The following is an 18,374-nucleotide window of genomic DNA, read 5'->3' as shown; positions in this document are numbered from 1 at the left end:
GCCCAGAGGCACGTGGGAAGGTACGTGAGGAGGTAATGCCAGCTTTCCCCAATTCTGAAACCCCCCGGTAAAAGTCTGCTTTACAAAAGAAAAACAAGTCGCGTAAGGCGAAAATACAACATTTAGTCAAGTAGCTGTCGAACTCACAGAATGAAACTGAACGCAACGCAACGCAGCAAGACCGTATACTCGTAGCATCGTCACTCCACCGCCCGTGGCAAAGGCAGTGCCAGTAGAATTGACAAGAAGAGCGGGGTATTCGTTGCGCTGAGAAGGATAGCACGCTTTTCTGTACCTCTCTTCGTTTTAACTTTCTGAGCGTGTTTTTAATCCAAACAATTCATATCTATATGTTTTTGGAATCAGGAACCGACAAGGAATAAGATGAAAGTGTTTTTAAATTGATTTCGAAAAAAAAAATTTCATAATAATTTTTATATATTTAATTTTCAGAGCTTGTTGTTAATCCAAATATAACATATTTATATGTTTTTGGAATCAGCAAATGATGGAGAATAAGATGAACGTAAATTTGGATCGTTTTATAAAAAAAATATTTTTTTTACAATTTTCAGATTTTTAATGACCAAAGTCATTAATTAATTTTTAAGCCACCAAGCTGAAATGCAATACCGAAGTTTGGGCTTCGTCGAAGATTACTTGACCAAAATTTCAATCAATTTGGTTGAAAAATGAGGGCGTGACAGTGCCGCCTCAACTTTCACGAAAAGCCGGATATGACGTCATCAAAGACATTTATCAAAAAAATGAAAAAAAACGTCTGAGGATATCATACCCAGGAACTCTCATGTCAAATTTCATAAAGATCGGTCCAGTAGTTTAGTCTGAATCGCTCTACACACACACACAGACAGACACACAGACACACATACACCACGACCCTCGTCTCGATTCCCCCCTCTACGTTAAAACATTTAGTCAAAACTTGACTAAATGTAAAAAGCCATCACTCGTACTTGAATGCTCTTAAAGTGAAGATACGTCGAGGAAGTACTGTCAGCTTTCACCAACACCGAAGGAGCAAGAAAAAGACCGAGTTACAAAAGAAAGAATTTTGTTAGATTATACTTAAATACTTAACTAAATTGCGGTTTCGGAATCAAAGGTATGGCCGAGAGGTATTCTAGCCATTGCTTATAAATAGAAAGTACGTCCAGCTATTCGCAAAAAAACACCTACATGCTTTCAGTGTGAAATTTCAGCTAACCTCAATAAGGAGGGTTATACTGTATTCTCCTTTACGCAGGCCCGCCCCCCCTCCCCCCCCCCCCCCCCCCCCCCCCCCCGCCCCCTCCCCCTCCCCTCCCCCTCCCCTCCCGCCAACCGGTTTCTGCGCCCCTGGACTAAGAAATAACGAGTATCAGGCATGGTAATTGTCCGCCGAAAGGCAAATTTCCGCCGAATTTTTTTTTGTTCCGCCGAAAAAGGAAAAGTGTCCGCCGAAAAAATAAATTGGGGAGGCAAAAATGGTTCTTAAAACTGAATATAATGGCACACTTGGAGCTAAGATGACACCAAAGTACACCAGTTGGGTTCTTTGGAGAAAAAAAAATGCCGCCCAGAATGCCCCCAAACCCCCCTAGCAGGGCTAGGCGCTTCGCGCCGTCGACTCTGCTATTACTTACAAATGTTCAGCCTTTTTTACTTTTTTCAATTCCCATGCCTGGAATATTGAGTGGTGTCTGTTTGGTGTGAACGATATTATACTGGTTTTTTCCGTGCTTGGTTTTACAGGAAAAGCGACAGATAGACGTCCCGGTTCTTCAACCAAATAATCCCAACAGCAAGTTCGGAATTTTGGTAAGTGGTATACGTTATCTATATTTGTGACCAACATTTGACATTTGACACAGATCAAAACAGTCATTGTTCGACGATACCGCGCACAACGTTGGCGGTCTATCTGTCTTTTGATAAGGGTTATTCTCCACAGCTGTGTACTATTTTGTGACATTCATTTTCAGTCATTTAAATGATTATAACGTATATTAAATGGCAACTAGAATGTATTGTCTGTACTTTTTCCCCAGTAATACTCCAGTTCGATACAGACATTCAACCCAAAACATAGTATATATGTTTGTCTTTTTAAACAAACATTTTTTAGTATTCAAATCCATGTCACAAACTTTGGTATCGATGTTACGAAGGTGATGTACTTTGAAACCTTTGTAGTTTACTGAACGTAGAAAAACTAACGGTGTAAGTATTTCTAATTCTTTGGTTTAAGCGTGTTTATTCAAATTCTCATACACACGTTTCAAACAATAACAACATTAAGAACGTTAACAAGCAGATTGCTTATGGACACGTTCTTGAACTTATAATCAATACACATTCAGATAGCAAAACATGGCGAACAAGTGATAGCTTCAACACTTATCTTGATAATCTTTAATTATATTTTATACAAATAGGGTAAAGAGAGAGAGAGAGAGAGAGAGAGAGAGAGAGAGAGAGAGAGAGAGAGAGAGAGAGAGAGGGAGAGGGAGAGAGAGAGAGGGAGGGAGAGAATGCCTGGCTACATCAATTGCACAGTTAATATAATATCAGCCGAAGCGATTAGTTAACATAACATAGTCTTGTACAACAGAGAATATTTTCGTGTTCAAAGATATAGTTAAATCAGTATTTCCAAACAAGAGTGTTTTGCAGTCTAGAACGTGTGTTGGCAGACTATTGAATAAAATGGTTCTATGTTCTTTAAATTTTGGACAGTGTAACAAGAAATGTTCAGAATCTTCCGGGCATGCTCCACACGTACATTCTAAATTATCAGAGAGGTGTCGGTTAACTAAGTCTTGTTGCAAATCGCTCATGTTTAATCTCAACCTGCTGTGAAGTACCTGTCCCTGGCGGTTGCCTAAATAATAATACTGTGGAACAACAACATCTCCATCGGTCAAATACCTTTTAAATTCACCAACTGACTGCGTTTGTTGTATATTTTCTGGAAGATTATTCCACAAAGCTGTCGTTGAAGGAAAAAATGAAGATTTATATAACTCACTTCTAATTCTTTCTCTGCAGGCCAAGGCTACATACGGAACCAGTGTTTATTAATAAAAATCAATTTGCATGGTTAAAATGTCTCAATTAAGTAAAGACATATCAACTCCGTAACATTGTTTCCCCTGGTACACAGCTCTGGCAGTTGTGCAATAACAGGGATCCGCAAAAAGCATGAGCCCGTTGCAAATCCTAGGTAGTTTGTCGCGTGTGCACGTACCGCGAGAAAAATCAGGGCAGAAAATAGTTTGTCGCAGAAACGGCGATTGTAGTTTGTGGCAACATCTGCCTGCCGCCTTGCCAAAAAAAAAAAAAAAAAAAATAAAAATGCTGAGATTTATTAATGATAAAAAGATCCTACATTTTATGAAGGAATTGCTGTGTTTTGGGTCTTTACAGCAAGTTTCCTCTTTAATTTCCAACAGGTTATGGCTGGAGCGGCGGGCCAAACTATCGATAACCCCATCGGTATTATGAACGTGGTCAACGCCTCTTTTTCCAGAGGTAGGTAGACGTGGAAAAACGCGGGCTTAAGTACTTCCTTCCTTCATTTGCACTTCGTTACTATACACCTTTAGTAACACAGGGAAGCAATCGCTCTTAATATAGACAACAGCGAGGGAACTATGCAGTAACCGACCGCCTCTTGGGAGGGAATACGAAGCATTTAAATGACTGTCATCCGTAGTTTAATGTTGTCTTTATTTACAGCGCGAACTTCTCTTCGCTATCATTAGCCTCAGCAGGAGCCGGTTTCATGGGCTCGCAGTGGTCATATTGACAGTCGGACTGGTCGGACTACCGATTGGTCACCCGACTGTGGTTGTCCGAACACGGTCTAAGGGGAAGGCAGCACCGACATCGGGCAACCCCTCATGCAAAAAGTGACAGTGGGCCGACTGAAATGGTTTTTTTTTTTAATCAAACCCGATTTTGTCAGTTTACTGCAGTTTACTCGTTCAACGTTAAACTTCAGTTAATCATTACTCGCTAAATTTCCGTTGAACGACTGTGTTGCTTGCCCATGAAACCTGTCCCCCGTGTCAAGATTAAAAGAACTTTACCATCAAACAGTCAGACACACGACAGACATGCAGACATGCAGAAAACACATTGACATTAACAGAAAGGCGTAGAAACACATAGGCAGACATACAGACACTGTATCTGTTGGCCAGTGTTGGCCAGTGTTGGCCAGTGTTTATACACACATTTTGTGCTAGGTTGCATAATTGAAACTTCTAATGCCAAAGCAGTGAATGTTTGAGTTTCATCTTCGGTCGCTTTTGTCATAAGTTTGTATCTCTGCATATTAATTGTCTACCAGGCAAAGTCCTTTTGGACGAAGACATCGTCGTTTATCAAATCGACGAGAGTCGGGTGCGTGTGTACTGGAGCCCTCCTCCCCCCTCCGTCCGTGACGTCACAGGGGTTGCACTCCAGTGGGGAAAACTGAGTCCACGTCACACTGACGTCAAATTCGACAGCAATGATTTGGACCCAGCGTACAACGTGACGAGTGATCACGTCAAGTTTCTTGTGGAAAACACTACGGTTGTGAACGAGGTAGGCGTTAACGCTGAGTGTGTGTGTATACATGTGCATGTGTGCGTGTGAGCGTGTGTGTGTGTGTGTGTGTGTGTGTGTGTGTGTGTGTGTGTGCGTGTGTGTGTGTGTGTGTGTGTGTGTATGCGTGTTTGTGTGTATGTGTGTGTGTGTGTGTGTGTGTGTGTGTGTGTGTGTGTGTGTGTGTGTGTGTTAGTATTTGTGAGCGGGTATGCATACATTCGTGTGCATGTGTGTGTCTGTATGTCTCTTGGTTTGTGCGTGTGTCAGTAGGCTTATGAGCGTGTCTGCGCGCGGTGTGTGCGTATGTGTTCGTGTACTGGTGTACCTGTGTATTTATTTTTATTTTTTGTGTGTACATGTCTGCACGTGCCAAAAACTGATGAGCTGAAGAGTTAAAAGAAAACTAAAATACAGAGATTCTCCCACGGGAAGGAACATGTTTCTTTGTTTGTGAGGATCTCGAAATCATTCCCAAACTGGAATACCTCCGTACAATAATTATGACGAATGTGGAACAAGGCTTAGTTTCTGACCGACCCGATGACATGCAATTACATAGAGGCAAACGATTAATCAAATAAGCACATTAAAGGCACAGTCCTTCTCGTGTGAACAATGGGCGGTTCTGGTGAGGTTATGCCCCCTCTTTCTTTCGGCTGGTAACTGGCGCCACCTCGCGGCAAGATCACACGAGAAAGGAAAAAAAACCTTGCATTGGTCCCAAATAGCATATCGGTTTGGTAACAGTTCGTGTGTAAGTCGTGCATTTTATACTGTAAACAGACAATGGTCGGTTCTGGTGAGGTTATGCCCCTTCTTTCTTTCGGCTGGTAACTGGCGCCACCTCGCGGCAAGATCACAGGAGTTGTCTCGCGTTATCAGCCCAGAAGCGCTCATTCGACTCATCATCTCAGATAAAGCCAAAACGTTACATTGGTAGGATAGGACCATCCCACAAGCTGCTTTTAAAGAAATTAATTCCTTATTTATTGGCTCACGTAAGTGTAGCCTATGCGATGCTAACTTTTGTCTGTCTGTGCGTGCGTGCGTGCGTATGTATGTATGTATGTATGTATGTATGTATGTCTGTGGTAGAAACTTTAACATTTGAAGACGTCACATTATGGCGTAAGAGGGTTAGACGTCACGCGAAGGAATTACTGAAAGTCTCGGTCATTGTTATTTTGAGCGGGCCGAGACTAGTTGGCAGTCGTGTCCCTGTAAGTAGGCTTGCAGACAAACAGATGTAGATCTAGTGTCTCGCTTTCTTGCACAGTGTCACCTATGCTTACTGTGTGTGTGTGTATGTGTGACGGAGTGATTGAGTTTGTGTTACTGTTTGTCGATTTCTTACGTGAGCCTTGAAGGCTTCGCCTCTTGTTTTCTTGTGTTGATCCAAGGTTAAAGCCTGGTCAGATCTCAGATGGTGAGACCTGCTATTTTCACGAGAAGGAGTGTGGCTTTAAATGTTCTTTCTGGCTGGGGAGGTATATAACGAAGTAAGGAATCGATAATTACGTCTGTTTTTATCGAGTAATAAGGGTTGCTACAGAGGCATGCTCATATTCTAAAGCCTGTCCTTAACTGGGCGAAGTCGACTACGTGAAGTATACTTCGCGAAGCTGGCCGTACGAAGCTTTAACCCCAAGTCCCCACCCACCCCTGTGCCATAGACTATCTTGTGCTTCTTCTTGCCTTTTCTGTAACCTTGACCTGTTTAGCATGGCTCTGTTACAGGCACGAGAGAAGGGACCACGTGACTAATATGGCGGACTTTCGTGTGTCACTGCATGTATTATGGCTCTTTTCCTAGATTTGTTTTTTCCTAGTCAAACAGACCGTTACTTTCTCGGTGCATGGCAATTGTTATTATATTCTTTCATTTTTGTTTTGTCATTACAAAAACAAAAAACAAACAACCATCTTTCGAACGTTTCGGCGTTGTACGAAAATGTCTGCCACCTTCTTTACCAATAAATGAGATACATTGTGCCTTCATTTTGAGTGTCGTAGTTGCCCGTTTGTTTTCTGCATCCTAAATTGCCCACCTTTTGTTGGTTCTCCTCTTTTCTTCGCTCAATCGGAGCTTGCTGTTTGCATTCTAAGCAAGGGAAACAGAGGCCTTTGAAAAAAAAAAAAAAAAACATGCTGTGACACACGGAAGGTGTATTGAAATCAAACGTGTCCCTGATTTTGATATTTCTTTCCTGTGTTCCCTGGACACTTGTGGGGCCTTCTGCTTTCCCTTTGCTTTCAGCATGCAGCATGCTCCGCGAAGCATGCCCTTTCTTGTTGCATGTAATTAGTCATTCTTTTGAAAGGTACAGTCGAACCTGCCCTGACGACCACTTCTCGAAAACGGCCACCTGTCCAAAACGACCACCCCTGACGAGTTTATTATTTTCTATAATTAACCTTTTCATAGCGACCACCTGTCTATAACGACAACGTGTGATCGGTCCCTGTGGTGGTCGTTGTAGGCAGGTTCCGACTATCTTTTTTTTTCTGTGTGAGACATCCTTAAATTAAGCGCATCCTGTCACTTGGACTCACACCAACAATCAACACTATCGCCGGTGCATAGCGGAATTCTTCTGCTCAATTATTCTCATTTTTATAATGCCTGACATTGAGCGAAGTCTACTTAACGAAGCTGGTTGCATGAAGCGTTGGCACTGATTTTCGGTATAAAGACTTCGCGACGTCTTCGCGAAATCAACTTCGGGATCGATGAAGGAAGGCCTTAACCGACACCCACCTTTGTAAGGAACATGTATTCAGCAAAACGTTTCAACTCTGTACTTGAAGCAGCCCGGCTGTTGATTCTAGGTGTGTGTCCAAGCTGAAGGATGTTGATATACCATGTAAACAACACCTAGACAGATCTGTGCTGTTTACACGATCGTTTGCATCGGTCTGTTGATCAAGGCGAATAGAGGTAGCCAAACCGTACGCATACTCGAGACACATATACACATAACTAGGCTACTTAAAGAAAGACAGACTGACAGACATGTGCATAGTCAAAGATTAGGACAAGAGACGGATAGACAGACGGAAAGACAGACGGAAAGACAGACGGAAAGACAGACGGACAGACAGACAGACAGACAGACAGACAGACAGACAGACAGACAGACAGACAGACAGACAGACAGACAGACAGACAGACAGACAAACAGATTGACACAGACACACCTTCACACTCACACTCACGCACACGCACGCTAACAGACACGCTTACGAAAACGCATTGTGGCAGCAGCATCAATGCAACCAAAGGACGAAACCAGTTCCAAACCTTGGCATCCATTTACAACCTTTTCTGCAAGATATAAAAACAATCAGAAAGTCATGGGCGTATGCGACAAACAACATGAGTTTTAAATTTTGTTGTCATGGGAAAAAGGCATGCACAATGATTATTACCACTTATCCTGGAAACAGGACACAGTTCAAATAATCAGAAAAGCGTAAAGCATTTGCCCCTGAGACTATTTTTTCCCAAGAGAATTTCTTTACTCTGTAAGTTAAGCTGGACGCTGTAATTGTAAAGTGTGTCACACTTGTATCAGAAGACCTTTCTGAGCATGTAGTTCCCCCTTCATATTTCAATCAACTTTTAAATCAGCATGAGGAGTTTATTTCTGTAACAAGGTATCTGTGTAAGGTAAATGCGAAGAATCCATTTTGATTTCACTTCTTTCTCTTTCGATTTGTCTGACTATAAAAAAAAAAAAAAAAGAGAAGTATGCCAGAGAAAGCTACATGTATTTTCGTAAAGTCTGCATGAATGCAGGATTGGCCAATCTTTTGATCAGTAATTATGGCCCTGGACCTTTTCTGGCCTCGTATCGGCTTTGAAGGTTGAAAAAAGACGTCAATCTGAAGAAAAACAAGTCGCGTAAGGCGAAATTACTACATTTAGTCAAGCTGTGGAACTCACAGAATGAAATTGAACGTAGTCCGCCGCTAGTGCAAAAGGCAGTGAAAGTGACGAGCCTGTTTGGCGCGGTAGCGGTTGCGCTGTGCTTCATAGCACGCTTTACTATACCTCTCTTCGTTTCAACTTTCTGAGCGTGTTTTTAATCCAAACATATCAAATCTATATGTTTTTGGAATCAGGAACCGACAAGAAATAAGATGAAAGTGTTTTTAAATTGATTTCGAAAATTTAATTTTGATCATAATTTTTAATTTTTTTTAATTTTCAGGGCTTGTTTTAATCCAAATATAACATATTTATATGTTTTTGGAATCAGAAAATGATGAAGAATAAGATGAACGTAAATTTTGATCATTTTATAAAATATTGGGTTTTTTTTTAACAATTTTCAGATTTTTAATGACCAAAGTCATTAATTAATTTTTAAGCCACCAAGCTGAAATGCAATACCGAACTCCCGCCTTCCTCGAAGATTGCTTGGCCAAAATTTCAATCAATTTGATTGACAAATGAGGGTGTGACAGTGCCGCCTCAACTTTTACAGAAAGCCGGATATGACGTCATCAAAGACATTTATCGAAAAAATTAAAAACATTTCCGGGGATATCATACCCAGGAACTCTCATGTCAAATTTCATAAAGATCGGTCCAGTAGTTTACTCTGAATCGCTCTACACACACACACACACACGCACACACACACACACACACACACACACACACACACACACACACACACACACACACAGACACACAGACACACATACACCACGACCCTCGTCTCGATTCCCCCTCTATGTTAAAACATTTAGTCAAAACTTGACTAAATGTAAAAACCGGACAAACAAGTCTTGTGTTACGCCTGCTATTGAAACATTACCAAATCACAATAATTCATATGGCGGTTTGACAAAAAAGATGAAAAAAACGATGTTCAGAAATAACTCTGTCGGGTTCGTTTGGGTTGTTTGCGTTTAATGAGTCACACTTTCCCACGTGACATTATAGGCCAATCACTGGGGTCGTGTCTGAAACACGTAGACAAAGAGCCCGTGTAGAAAGCTCGCCTAACAAAAAGCAAGTACTCTATTGTACACTTTTATAGACATGTACGCGTATTTGATCTCTGTTACTCTTCGGCAGAAAGTGCAATCAAAGTTGCGGGTATTATTAGAATTTGTATCCTCCTTTAAGGCATTGTCTATGAGGTAACAAAAGGTTTATGCAATTTAAAAATAGTTATTTATGGTTGGAGTCTGCCCCTTCCAAAAGGGATACACTCTTTTGGGATTTATTTTGTTAGTTCAAGAAGCACTGAGGCCAGAAATAACAAACAACATAAGGCTTAATGTGCTAATTTCCAAGATAACGACTGAAACTTCAGTATGAGGAATCAGTCTTTTCAACGAAACCTCTATTAATGGCAATCAAATAACCAAAGGGAAGTAATCGCTCTTTATGCATACGACATGTGTAATAGAGTCAGCGAGAGTTGTACGGAACCTTTTCTCCCGGCACCTGAGAGAATAACAAGCATTGAAATGAACAAGCGACTTTCATCCTCTCTTTAGTGACATTTCTTAGACTTAAATTTATCAAATCATATTTATAAATCATGAAATTTTTAATGGCATTTTTAATGACATTCTTCTCAATTAATGACATTTCAAAGACTCTATTGTAGAGATTTTTTTTACAACAAATCAATACACACAAAAATCACACGCGAAGAACAGTGGTAGAGGAACAATACAGAACACAGAAAAATTGGTGGAAAATACAACTTTTCACTAACTCTTGAAACTAAGTTTGGAGCACGAAACACAAGCAAACATGAAATTAAACGGATTTTTGTTTGTTTTGTTTGTTCGTTCGTGGGCTGAAACTCCCACGGCTTTTACGTGTATGACCGTTTTTACCCCGCCATTTAGGCAGCCATACGCCGCTTTCGGAGGAAGCATGCTGGGTATTTTCGTGTTTCTATAACCCACCGAACTCTGACATGGATTACAGGATCTTTTTCGTGCGCACTTGGTCTTGTGCTTGCGTGTACACACGGGGGTGATCGGACACCGAGGAGAGTCTGCACACAAAGTTGACTCTGAGAAATAAATCTCTCGCCGAACGTGGGGACGAACTCACGCTGACAGCGGCCAACTGGATACAAATCCAGTGCGCAACCGACTGAGCTACATCCCCGCCCAAATTAAACGGATGAAAGTGATAGTAAATGCCTATTAGTTTGTTTGTCACATCCAAGATTAGGTATCCCTTTAACCACATCAAACATATCAATACCCCTCAACGTGCTGAAACGGGGGTGCTTCTTTTAACCCTACCCCCGCCTGAGAAAAAGTAATCAAGGAAAATAAAAAGAAGAGAATAGCGTTTTTTGGTTGTTTTTGTATGCGAGTGCCACTTCCTTGTGTCTTATTTATTTCTCTCCGCCATAGCAACGTGCCTCTGACGTTGACAGCAACATAAATACATTTCCTAAGAGAACCCTCAGTCACAAAACCACACAATACAAAACCGTGCAAAACAAAACAACAACAAACAAGTCGCGTAAGGCGAAATTACTACATTTAGTCAAGCTGTGGAACTCACAGAATGAAACTGAACGTAGTCCGCCGCTAGTGCAAAAGGCAGTGAAAGTGACGAGCCTGTTTGGCGCGGTAGCGATTGCGCTGTGCTTCATAGCACGCTTTACTGTACGTCTCTTCGTTTTAACTTTCTGAGCGTGTTTTTAATCCAAACATATCATATCTATATGTTTTTGGAATCAGGAACCGACAAGGAATAAGATGAAATAGTTTTTAAAACGATTTCGGAAATTTAATTTTGATCATAATTTTTATATTTTTAATTTTCAGAACTTGTTTTTAATCCAAATATAACATATCTATATGTTTTTGGAATCAGAAAATGACGAAGAATAAGATGAAATTGTTTTTGGATCGTTTAATAAAAAATAATTTTAATTACAAGTTTTCGATTTTTAATGACCAAACTCACTCATTAGTTTTTAAGCCACCCAGCTGAAATGCAATACCAAAACCCGGCCTTCGTCGAAGATTGCTTTGCCAAAATTTCAATCAATTTAATTAAAAAATGAGGGTGTGACAGTGCCGCCTCAACTTTTACAAAAAGCCGGATATGACGTCATCAAAGGTATTTATCGAAAAAAAGAAAAAAACGTCCGGGGATATCATACCCAGGAACTCTCATGTCAAATTTCATAAAGATCGGTCCAGTAGTTTACTCTGAATCGCTCTACACACACACACAGACAGACAGACAGACACACATACACCACGACCTTCGTCTCGATTCCCCCCTCTATGTTAAAACATTTAGTCAAAACTTGACTAAATGTAAAAACACCACCAAAAAAACCACTTCCTGAGTTCAGAAAACCCACACACATACTTGGTAAAGGAATAGACCGCAAGGTCTTCGCCAATATCCCCCCCCCCCCCCCCCCATCCTCCCACCCAACCCCACCCCCCAACCCCATCCCCAACGGCCTCTTTGCAGCTAGTTGTTTAATTCTAAGTAATTTTTTTTGAAGGTTTTTAAAACACTAAAACATTTCAGCCAAGAAAACAGTCACCCAGCTCACCCATATTGCCTTGTGTCAATATCAACAGACTTTAGCATTCAACTTAACTTAAACCCTTATAAGCGCAGCTTTATCATTTAATCTCGAAGACTGCCCTTTTTGATACAAATCATTTTCTTCTTTGACTTCCTAATGAAGATACCTTTCTTTCCGTGTTTACAATCCATCATGTAGATCACAGAACATATGCACAGACTTTTACATTGAATGAGAGCATGTATCCTCTTGGACACATACCAACATTGACGATGTTCGGAAATAACTCTGTCGGGTTTGTATGGGTTGTGAAAGAGAGAAAATGTAAGTTTTACGCCCTCACGGCAAAGCCATTAGGGGCATGTTACACGGGAAACCCGGCTTTGTATGAACATAAAAAATGAAAATGCAGGGGGAGGGGATGTAGACAGCTGGCTGCCGGCTGCTAGAGGAGACCTGAAATGGGCTAGGGACCGGGTTGGGTCGTCTTGGGTCAGTGCTGAAATGGTTACTTTATTGGCTGTTGGCCGAACGGACACCCGGGCTTCATATTTTTGCATGCATGTATTCGTGTTTCCAAGGCCTGAGGCTTTCGCTGTGACCCTGGGATCTTTATCGTGCGCATGCGTGCACACGGGGGTGTTCGGACACCGAGGAGAGTCTGCACAAAGTTGACTCTGGGACACACATCCCGCGCCGAACTTGGGGGTTGAACCCACGCTGATAGTAACAACCGGTTTTAAAGCCAGCGCCTCTACCGACTGGGCAAACTCCCCCCCCCCCCCCAATTGGTTGGGGTCAAGAAGTTCCATGGAGGGCGGGGGGTATGGAGTAACACATAGTGTTTTGCTCAGAACATTCCCACCCAAGCAGAGCCGCGCTAGGGGTACGCATTACCGTGAAGCTGGCAGTCAGTGCTACCAAATGTCGTCTGTGTCTACCACTCGGTGGTGACTTAATGTGGATCTATGTAAGCAGATGCCAGCGCAAGCAATCTGATGCAGAGTCAGGAGGCGGTTTGGTACAAGAGAACCTTAGAGGCCACAGCCTCGGCCGTCTAAGGGATCTGTGTGTCTGGAGGCACATTTGGTTTCTGAGGTTCAAGCGGAGCTGTTGCCTCTGCTCCCAAGTTCCCGTGTCTGGAGGCGTTTTTGGTATGGAAGCAAACCTGTAGGTTGGGGCCTCTGCCTTTCAGGATGCCAGGACTACAAAATGTGTGTCTTGGGACACATTTAGCTTAAGATTCCAGAAGTGGATCTGTGCTGTGCTGGGTCTGCTGCAAGCACACTAGAACCAGCTCGCAACAGTTGAAGTGAACAGATTGGTGACCAAGACCATCATCGGTTTCTCTCCGAGTGATGGGTGTGGGCGGAGAAAGTCTCCCAGACTGAGAGCATTCTCCCTTCTGTAGCGGATGAGACTAGACATCTCTTCCTTGAGAGTGTCACAACCTTGGTTGTGAAAGAGTGAATACCCTTGCTTTTATGGAAGCAAACTTTGGTCAGTTACAAGCGAGGGGTGTGTCTGAGACACGTGGGCAATGGGCACGTGTGGAAAGTTTACATCAATAAAAGCAAGAGTATTTTCTCTTTCATAACCACACACACACGCACACGCACACACACACACACACTCACCCACCCACCCACCCACCCCCCCCCCCCCACACACACACACACACACACACACACACACACACACACACACACACACACACACACTCTGGCAAGGATACCTGCCTATATTAGGAGAGAATACACTTACGTTGATTTTAAAGTTGCAAGTCGGTGATTATTGATATATGCTTTACAAATTAAAGGCTCACTCCGCCTCACAGGAGGTTTACAGAACGATGACATCTTTTCACTAAAACGGCATTACTTACCTGGTGAAACACACCCGCAGTAGTATTTAACAACATCAGATGCTACTGACAAATCTCTTGAAATGGCTCTTTAGCACGCGTAAACCACGCAGGAATTCTTGTGGTTTATTCAACCCCCGAGCCATCGTGGCCCCGTGTGACCAACGTTTTTCATACATGACCTATTGATTCGTTTGCGGTTTCAAAGCGACTCTACATATATACAATTAGTCCGTGATCTGAGTGGACAATATAGGTGAATTGTTATCATTTGGGAATCCTCCATATGCTAAGCTGATTTGTGAAGTAGTGTATCTCTGCTATCCTAAACAGGCCTCAAAATAACTTCTAATAGCAGCTTTCATAACAGAATGTGTCTCCAAAGGGGGTCACTGTCTGCAAAAATGCTCGACTTAGAAAAAGGGGGTTACTTTCTAAAAGACACATAATTTTGCTCACAATGCATTTTTGGTGTACAAAGTCTGAAGCAAAACTAACGGCATATGTTTGAAGTGTTTACTCATCGCAAAAAGTCAATGCCATGACGTCATTGTGCAAATGACGTAATGTTTGTGGCATGTAATGAAAAAAAGAAAATCTAAATGTTCCGTTCTTTTTCAGTTTTATTTAAGTCCCTACAAAACACTGATAAAGAAATCTTGTGCTGTCACACGTTTATACATCAATTGTGACTAAAAGTATGAAGAATTTTGAAAGTCTGACCAAAGCGTTTCCACAGAATCGCCACTTCTTTAAAGCAACCGCTTGGTTAGAAGTGCATCCCCAAAGTTTGGAATTTCAATGAAAACTTGTTTTCACCAAAAAATAAGTAAAGAAGTGTTTAGAAAGAAAATAATATGTTTATTTATGTAATAATGGTTAACTTGTTGCATGAGCTTTAGATTCTTCTGGTTCCTTTGCTATTTAAGGCCAGAGATGGGACGGAAGTTTGGTTCAAAAACGTGTTTTGGGTTCTCAGCTTTATTAGGTAATTTGAACACCATATTATAATCGTTGTGTAATGTAATTTTGTCGTTGTCTACCTTTCTTGCAATAAAATGATTATTTTCATAATATGTTATAAACATTCGACACCATTTTGGAAAATGTTTTTAATCATCAGTGCCGTCATTGGGACATATTCCATCTTCTAGACTAAATGTCCAATCTTCTTGCTCTCTTTTGTATTTTCAACAGAAATAGTGTCTTTGTGCAGTAAAAGAGAAACATTTTAAGAATTACCCAGGAATGATTTTTAGAAATCTGTAAAAGTAAAAAAACTTGCCTTTTTCCTGAGATTTATTTTGTGCTTATAATATCTACCAAAAAATCAAATCTGTTCCTAAATGTGAAAACTTTGCCTTGTTAGAATAAAACAAACATTCTACAAAGTTCTCTCTTTATTTTTCTGGAAGAAGGATCGGTCCCAAAAACTACATGTGTTATCAAAAAATGTCACAACAAACGTCTATTTTGACCAATAATTCATACTAATATCCTTTGTAAGGACAGAGAACATTTTTTTCTGAAGATTTTGATCAAGAACCTTGAAAGAAAACTTATTTCCGTGCCATGTCTGCCCTTAAGCTGTTGTTTTGTTCTTTAGTTAAGCTATCTTTGAGAGTCCAGTAAAAACAAAAGTGTGTGTGCGTGAGTGAGTGTGTGTGTGTGTGTGTGTGTGTGTGTGTGTGTGTGTGTGTGTGTGTGTGTGTGTGTGTGTGTGTGTGTGTGTGTATTACGTGTGTATTATTATTATTATTATTATTGTGATCATTTTTATGCGCCTAATCTAGATATAGCCCTAGGCGCTTACATATTAATTTCTGCCGTTTGAAATGGAATTTTTTTACAGACAGACAGACAAACAGACATTTTTTACACACAATATATAACGCATTCACATCGGCCAGTAAAGCTCAGTAGCCTCGATATATTAGGCGAGCATTCACCTTTCACGGCCTTTATTCCAAGTCAAACGGGTATTTGGTGGACATTTTTATCTATGCCTATACAATTTTGCCAGGAAAGACCCTTTTGTCAATCGTGGGATCTTTAACGTGCACACCCCAATGTAGTGTACACGAAGGGACCTCGGTTTTTCGTCTCATCCGAAAGACTAGCACTTGAACCCACCACCTAGGTTAGGAAAGGGGGGGAGAAAATTGCGGCCTGACCCAGGGTCGAACACGCAACCTCTCGCTTCCGAGCGCAAGTACGTTACCACTCGGCCACCCAGTGTATGTGTGTGTGTGTGTACTTGCGTGTATGTCTGTGCGTGTGTCTGTGTGTGTGTGTGTGTGTGTGTGTGTGTGTGTGTGTGAGTGTGTGTATGTGTGCGTGAAAAAGAGAGAGAGAGAGATAGAGAGAGAGATAGAGAGAGAGAGAGATAGAGAGAGAGGAGAGAGGAGAGAGAGAGAGAGAGAGAGAGAGAGAGAGAGAGAGAGAGAGAGAGAGAGAGAGAGAGAGAGAGAGAGAGAGAGAGAGAGAGAGCATCATTCCTAATTCGTAACGTTGTAACACTATGAAGGAAATAGGTTAAAGGTATTGTACACTTTTGCTAGCAAATTAAGAAGGGCTTATGCATGGTTTTTTTTTTCTCTTTAAGTGTGTTGTCAATTTGGCAGTTCTTTCTTTCTTTATTTATTTGGTGTTTAACGTCGTTTTCAACCACGAAGGTTATATCGCGACGAGGGAAAGGGGGGAGATGGGATAGGGGAAAGGGGGGGAGATGGGATAGAGCCACTTGTTAAGTGTTTCTTGTTCACAAAAGCACTAATCAAAAAATTGCTCCAGGGGCTTGCAACGTAGTACAATATATGACCTTACTGGGAGAATGCAAGTTTCCAGTACAAAGGACTAAACATTTCTTACATACTGCTTGACTAAAATCTTTACAAACATTGACTATATTCTATACAAGAACCACTTAACAAGGGTAATAAGTGAAGAATTTTATGGGTGAGAAAAGGAAAGTAAAAGGACTTTGGGGAGGCAGAAATAGAGAAGAAACAAGAAAAAGATCCTAATTAGGTTCACGGCATCGAGAGTGGTGCGACCTTCTCTCAGAAGTTAGTAGAGAAGGCTCCCCCATCCACCACCCGGGGGACGCGCCTCTACGCCAATTAGGGGGCGCGAGGATTTGGCAGTTGTCATCGCCTCATCATAATACATTGTGAAAAACAATATCACAGTTTATATAGGGAATATGACACTCGCTTATTGTTCGGAATGATCAAAGTGCTGTTATGATACTACATGGTGGAACTTAAAGGGTGGCGCGTATTAAATACCTATTTTCATTTCACTCCTTGTTTTGTCATTCATATTGTCTTTAATGTTCATGCAACTTGTAGAAAACCGCTAGAAAATGATGAGTTAATCAATTTCGAACTATAGGACAAAGACATGAAAATGGGAACACATTGAGAAACAAATGACAGACGCCAATTGGTGGCGGGAAAACGGCGTTTTTGCAAGCAAAGCTTTAAAGAAAGGCTGTTCAAATGAAAACTGCTCCTTGTGTGCATAAATGTATATATATAGAGAGAGGTTGAAAAACTCGCAGTATACTGTATATTTGTTTGCGAAGGATTTACAAGTTTTGTGAATGGTAAATGCCCTCTGCTAAAGTCCCTTCCGCGAGAACACCCAGTCCATTCCGCTAGTCTGGTCGCAAAATAATTGTCGCCCATTTTGGTTGGCTGACTCGCGGGTTAGTGATCCAATGTCAATCAAACTCATTTTCTCTTCAATGCTTCTTAAGCACTCTGCCTAAAACTTTAATATAAATCTGGAGAAAAAACACTAACATTTTAGAGCAAAACGGAAATGGGTACACCTTTTATGCATTTTATTTTTATTTTTTATAAACTTGGCAAAAAATGTATTGCAACAGATTTTGCACCCAAATTAAAGCGTTAATTCCCGTGTCATTTTATCCAAACTTTATATGCCAGTGAAGGTCGTTTACTTGACTATCTGTATCGCCTTTTGGTTTAAAAATGTATGTTATAGGTATCACGTGACCGCCGCTCAATTAAGGGTACCCTCAAAATGGACTGGACAAAAACAGAAGGGCTCATTTAAAAATTGAACAAAAATCACAATAGGCAAACCGTTGCCACTTAATTGTTCATACGAGAAGAAAGCCAAATCAAGTATCTACCCAGAAATTATTGTTTTGTTTAGCTAGCTTGCGTATTACGTGTGCTATTCTATTCTTAATGATGCAGGTGTCGATCGCAAACGCGGTCAAAAACGGGAGTTTTTTTCGTCATTTGTAGGGGTATTATGACAAAAAGCGCTGTATTTCAACAATGACTTAGTGGATAGCTTTGACATTTTTAGAATATTTTACAAACATACTC

General features: G+C 41.2%; 1 protein-coding gene across 1 annotated transcript in view; it reads left to right on the top strand.

Moving 5' to 3' along the window:
- Positions 1–18,374, top strand: part of LOC138952630 (uncharacterized) — a 120,313-nt gene that overhangs the window by 34,407 nt on the left and 67,532 nt on the right. The window contains exons 13-15 of the mRNA XM_070324332.1: positions 1,756–1,821; positions 3,456–3,534; positions 4,358–4,596. Coding sequence (XP_070180433.1) covers positions 1,756–1,821; positions 3,456–3,534; positions 4,358–4,596 — 384 coding nt within the window. The remainder of the gene's footprint in view (positions 1–1,755; positions 1,822–3,455; positions 3,535–4,357; positions 4,597–18,374) is intronic.

This window comes from Littorina saxatilis, linkage group LG17, assembly GCF_037325665.1.
Source record: "Littorina saxatilis isolate snail1 linkage group LG17, US_GU_Lsax_2.0, whole genome shotgun sequence".
Taxonomy (NCBI): domain Eukaryota; kingdom Metazoa; phylum Mollusca; class Gastropoda; order Littorinimorpha; family Littorinidae; genus Littorina; species Littorina saxatilis.
Note: the sequence above shows the minus strand (reverse complement) of the source record. Positions and strands in the feature narration are given on the sequence as shown.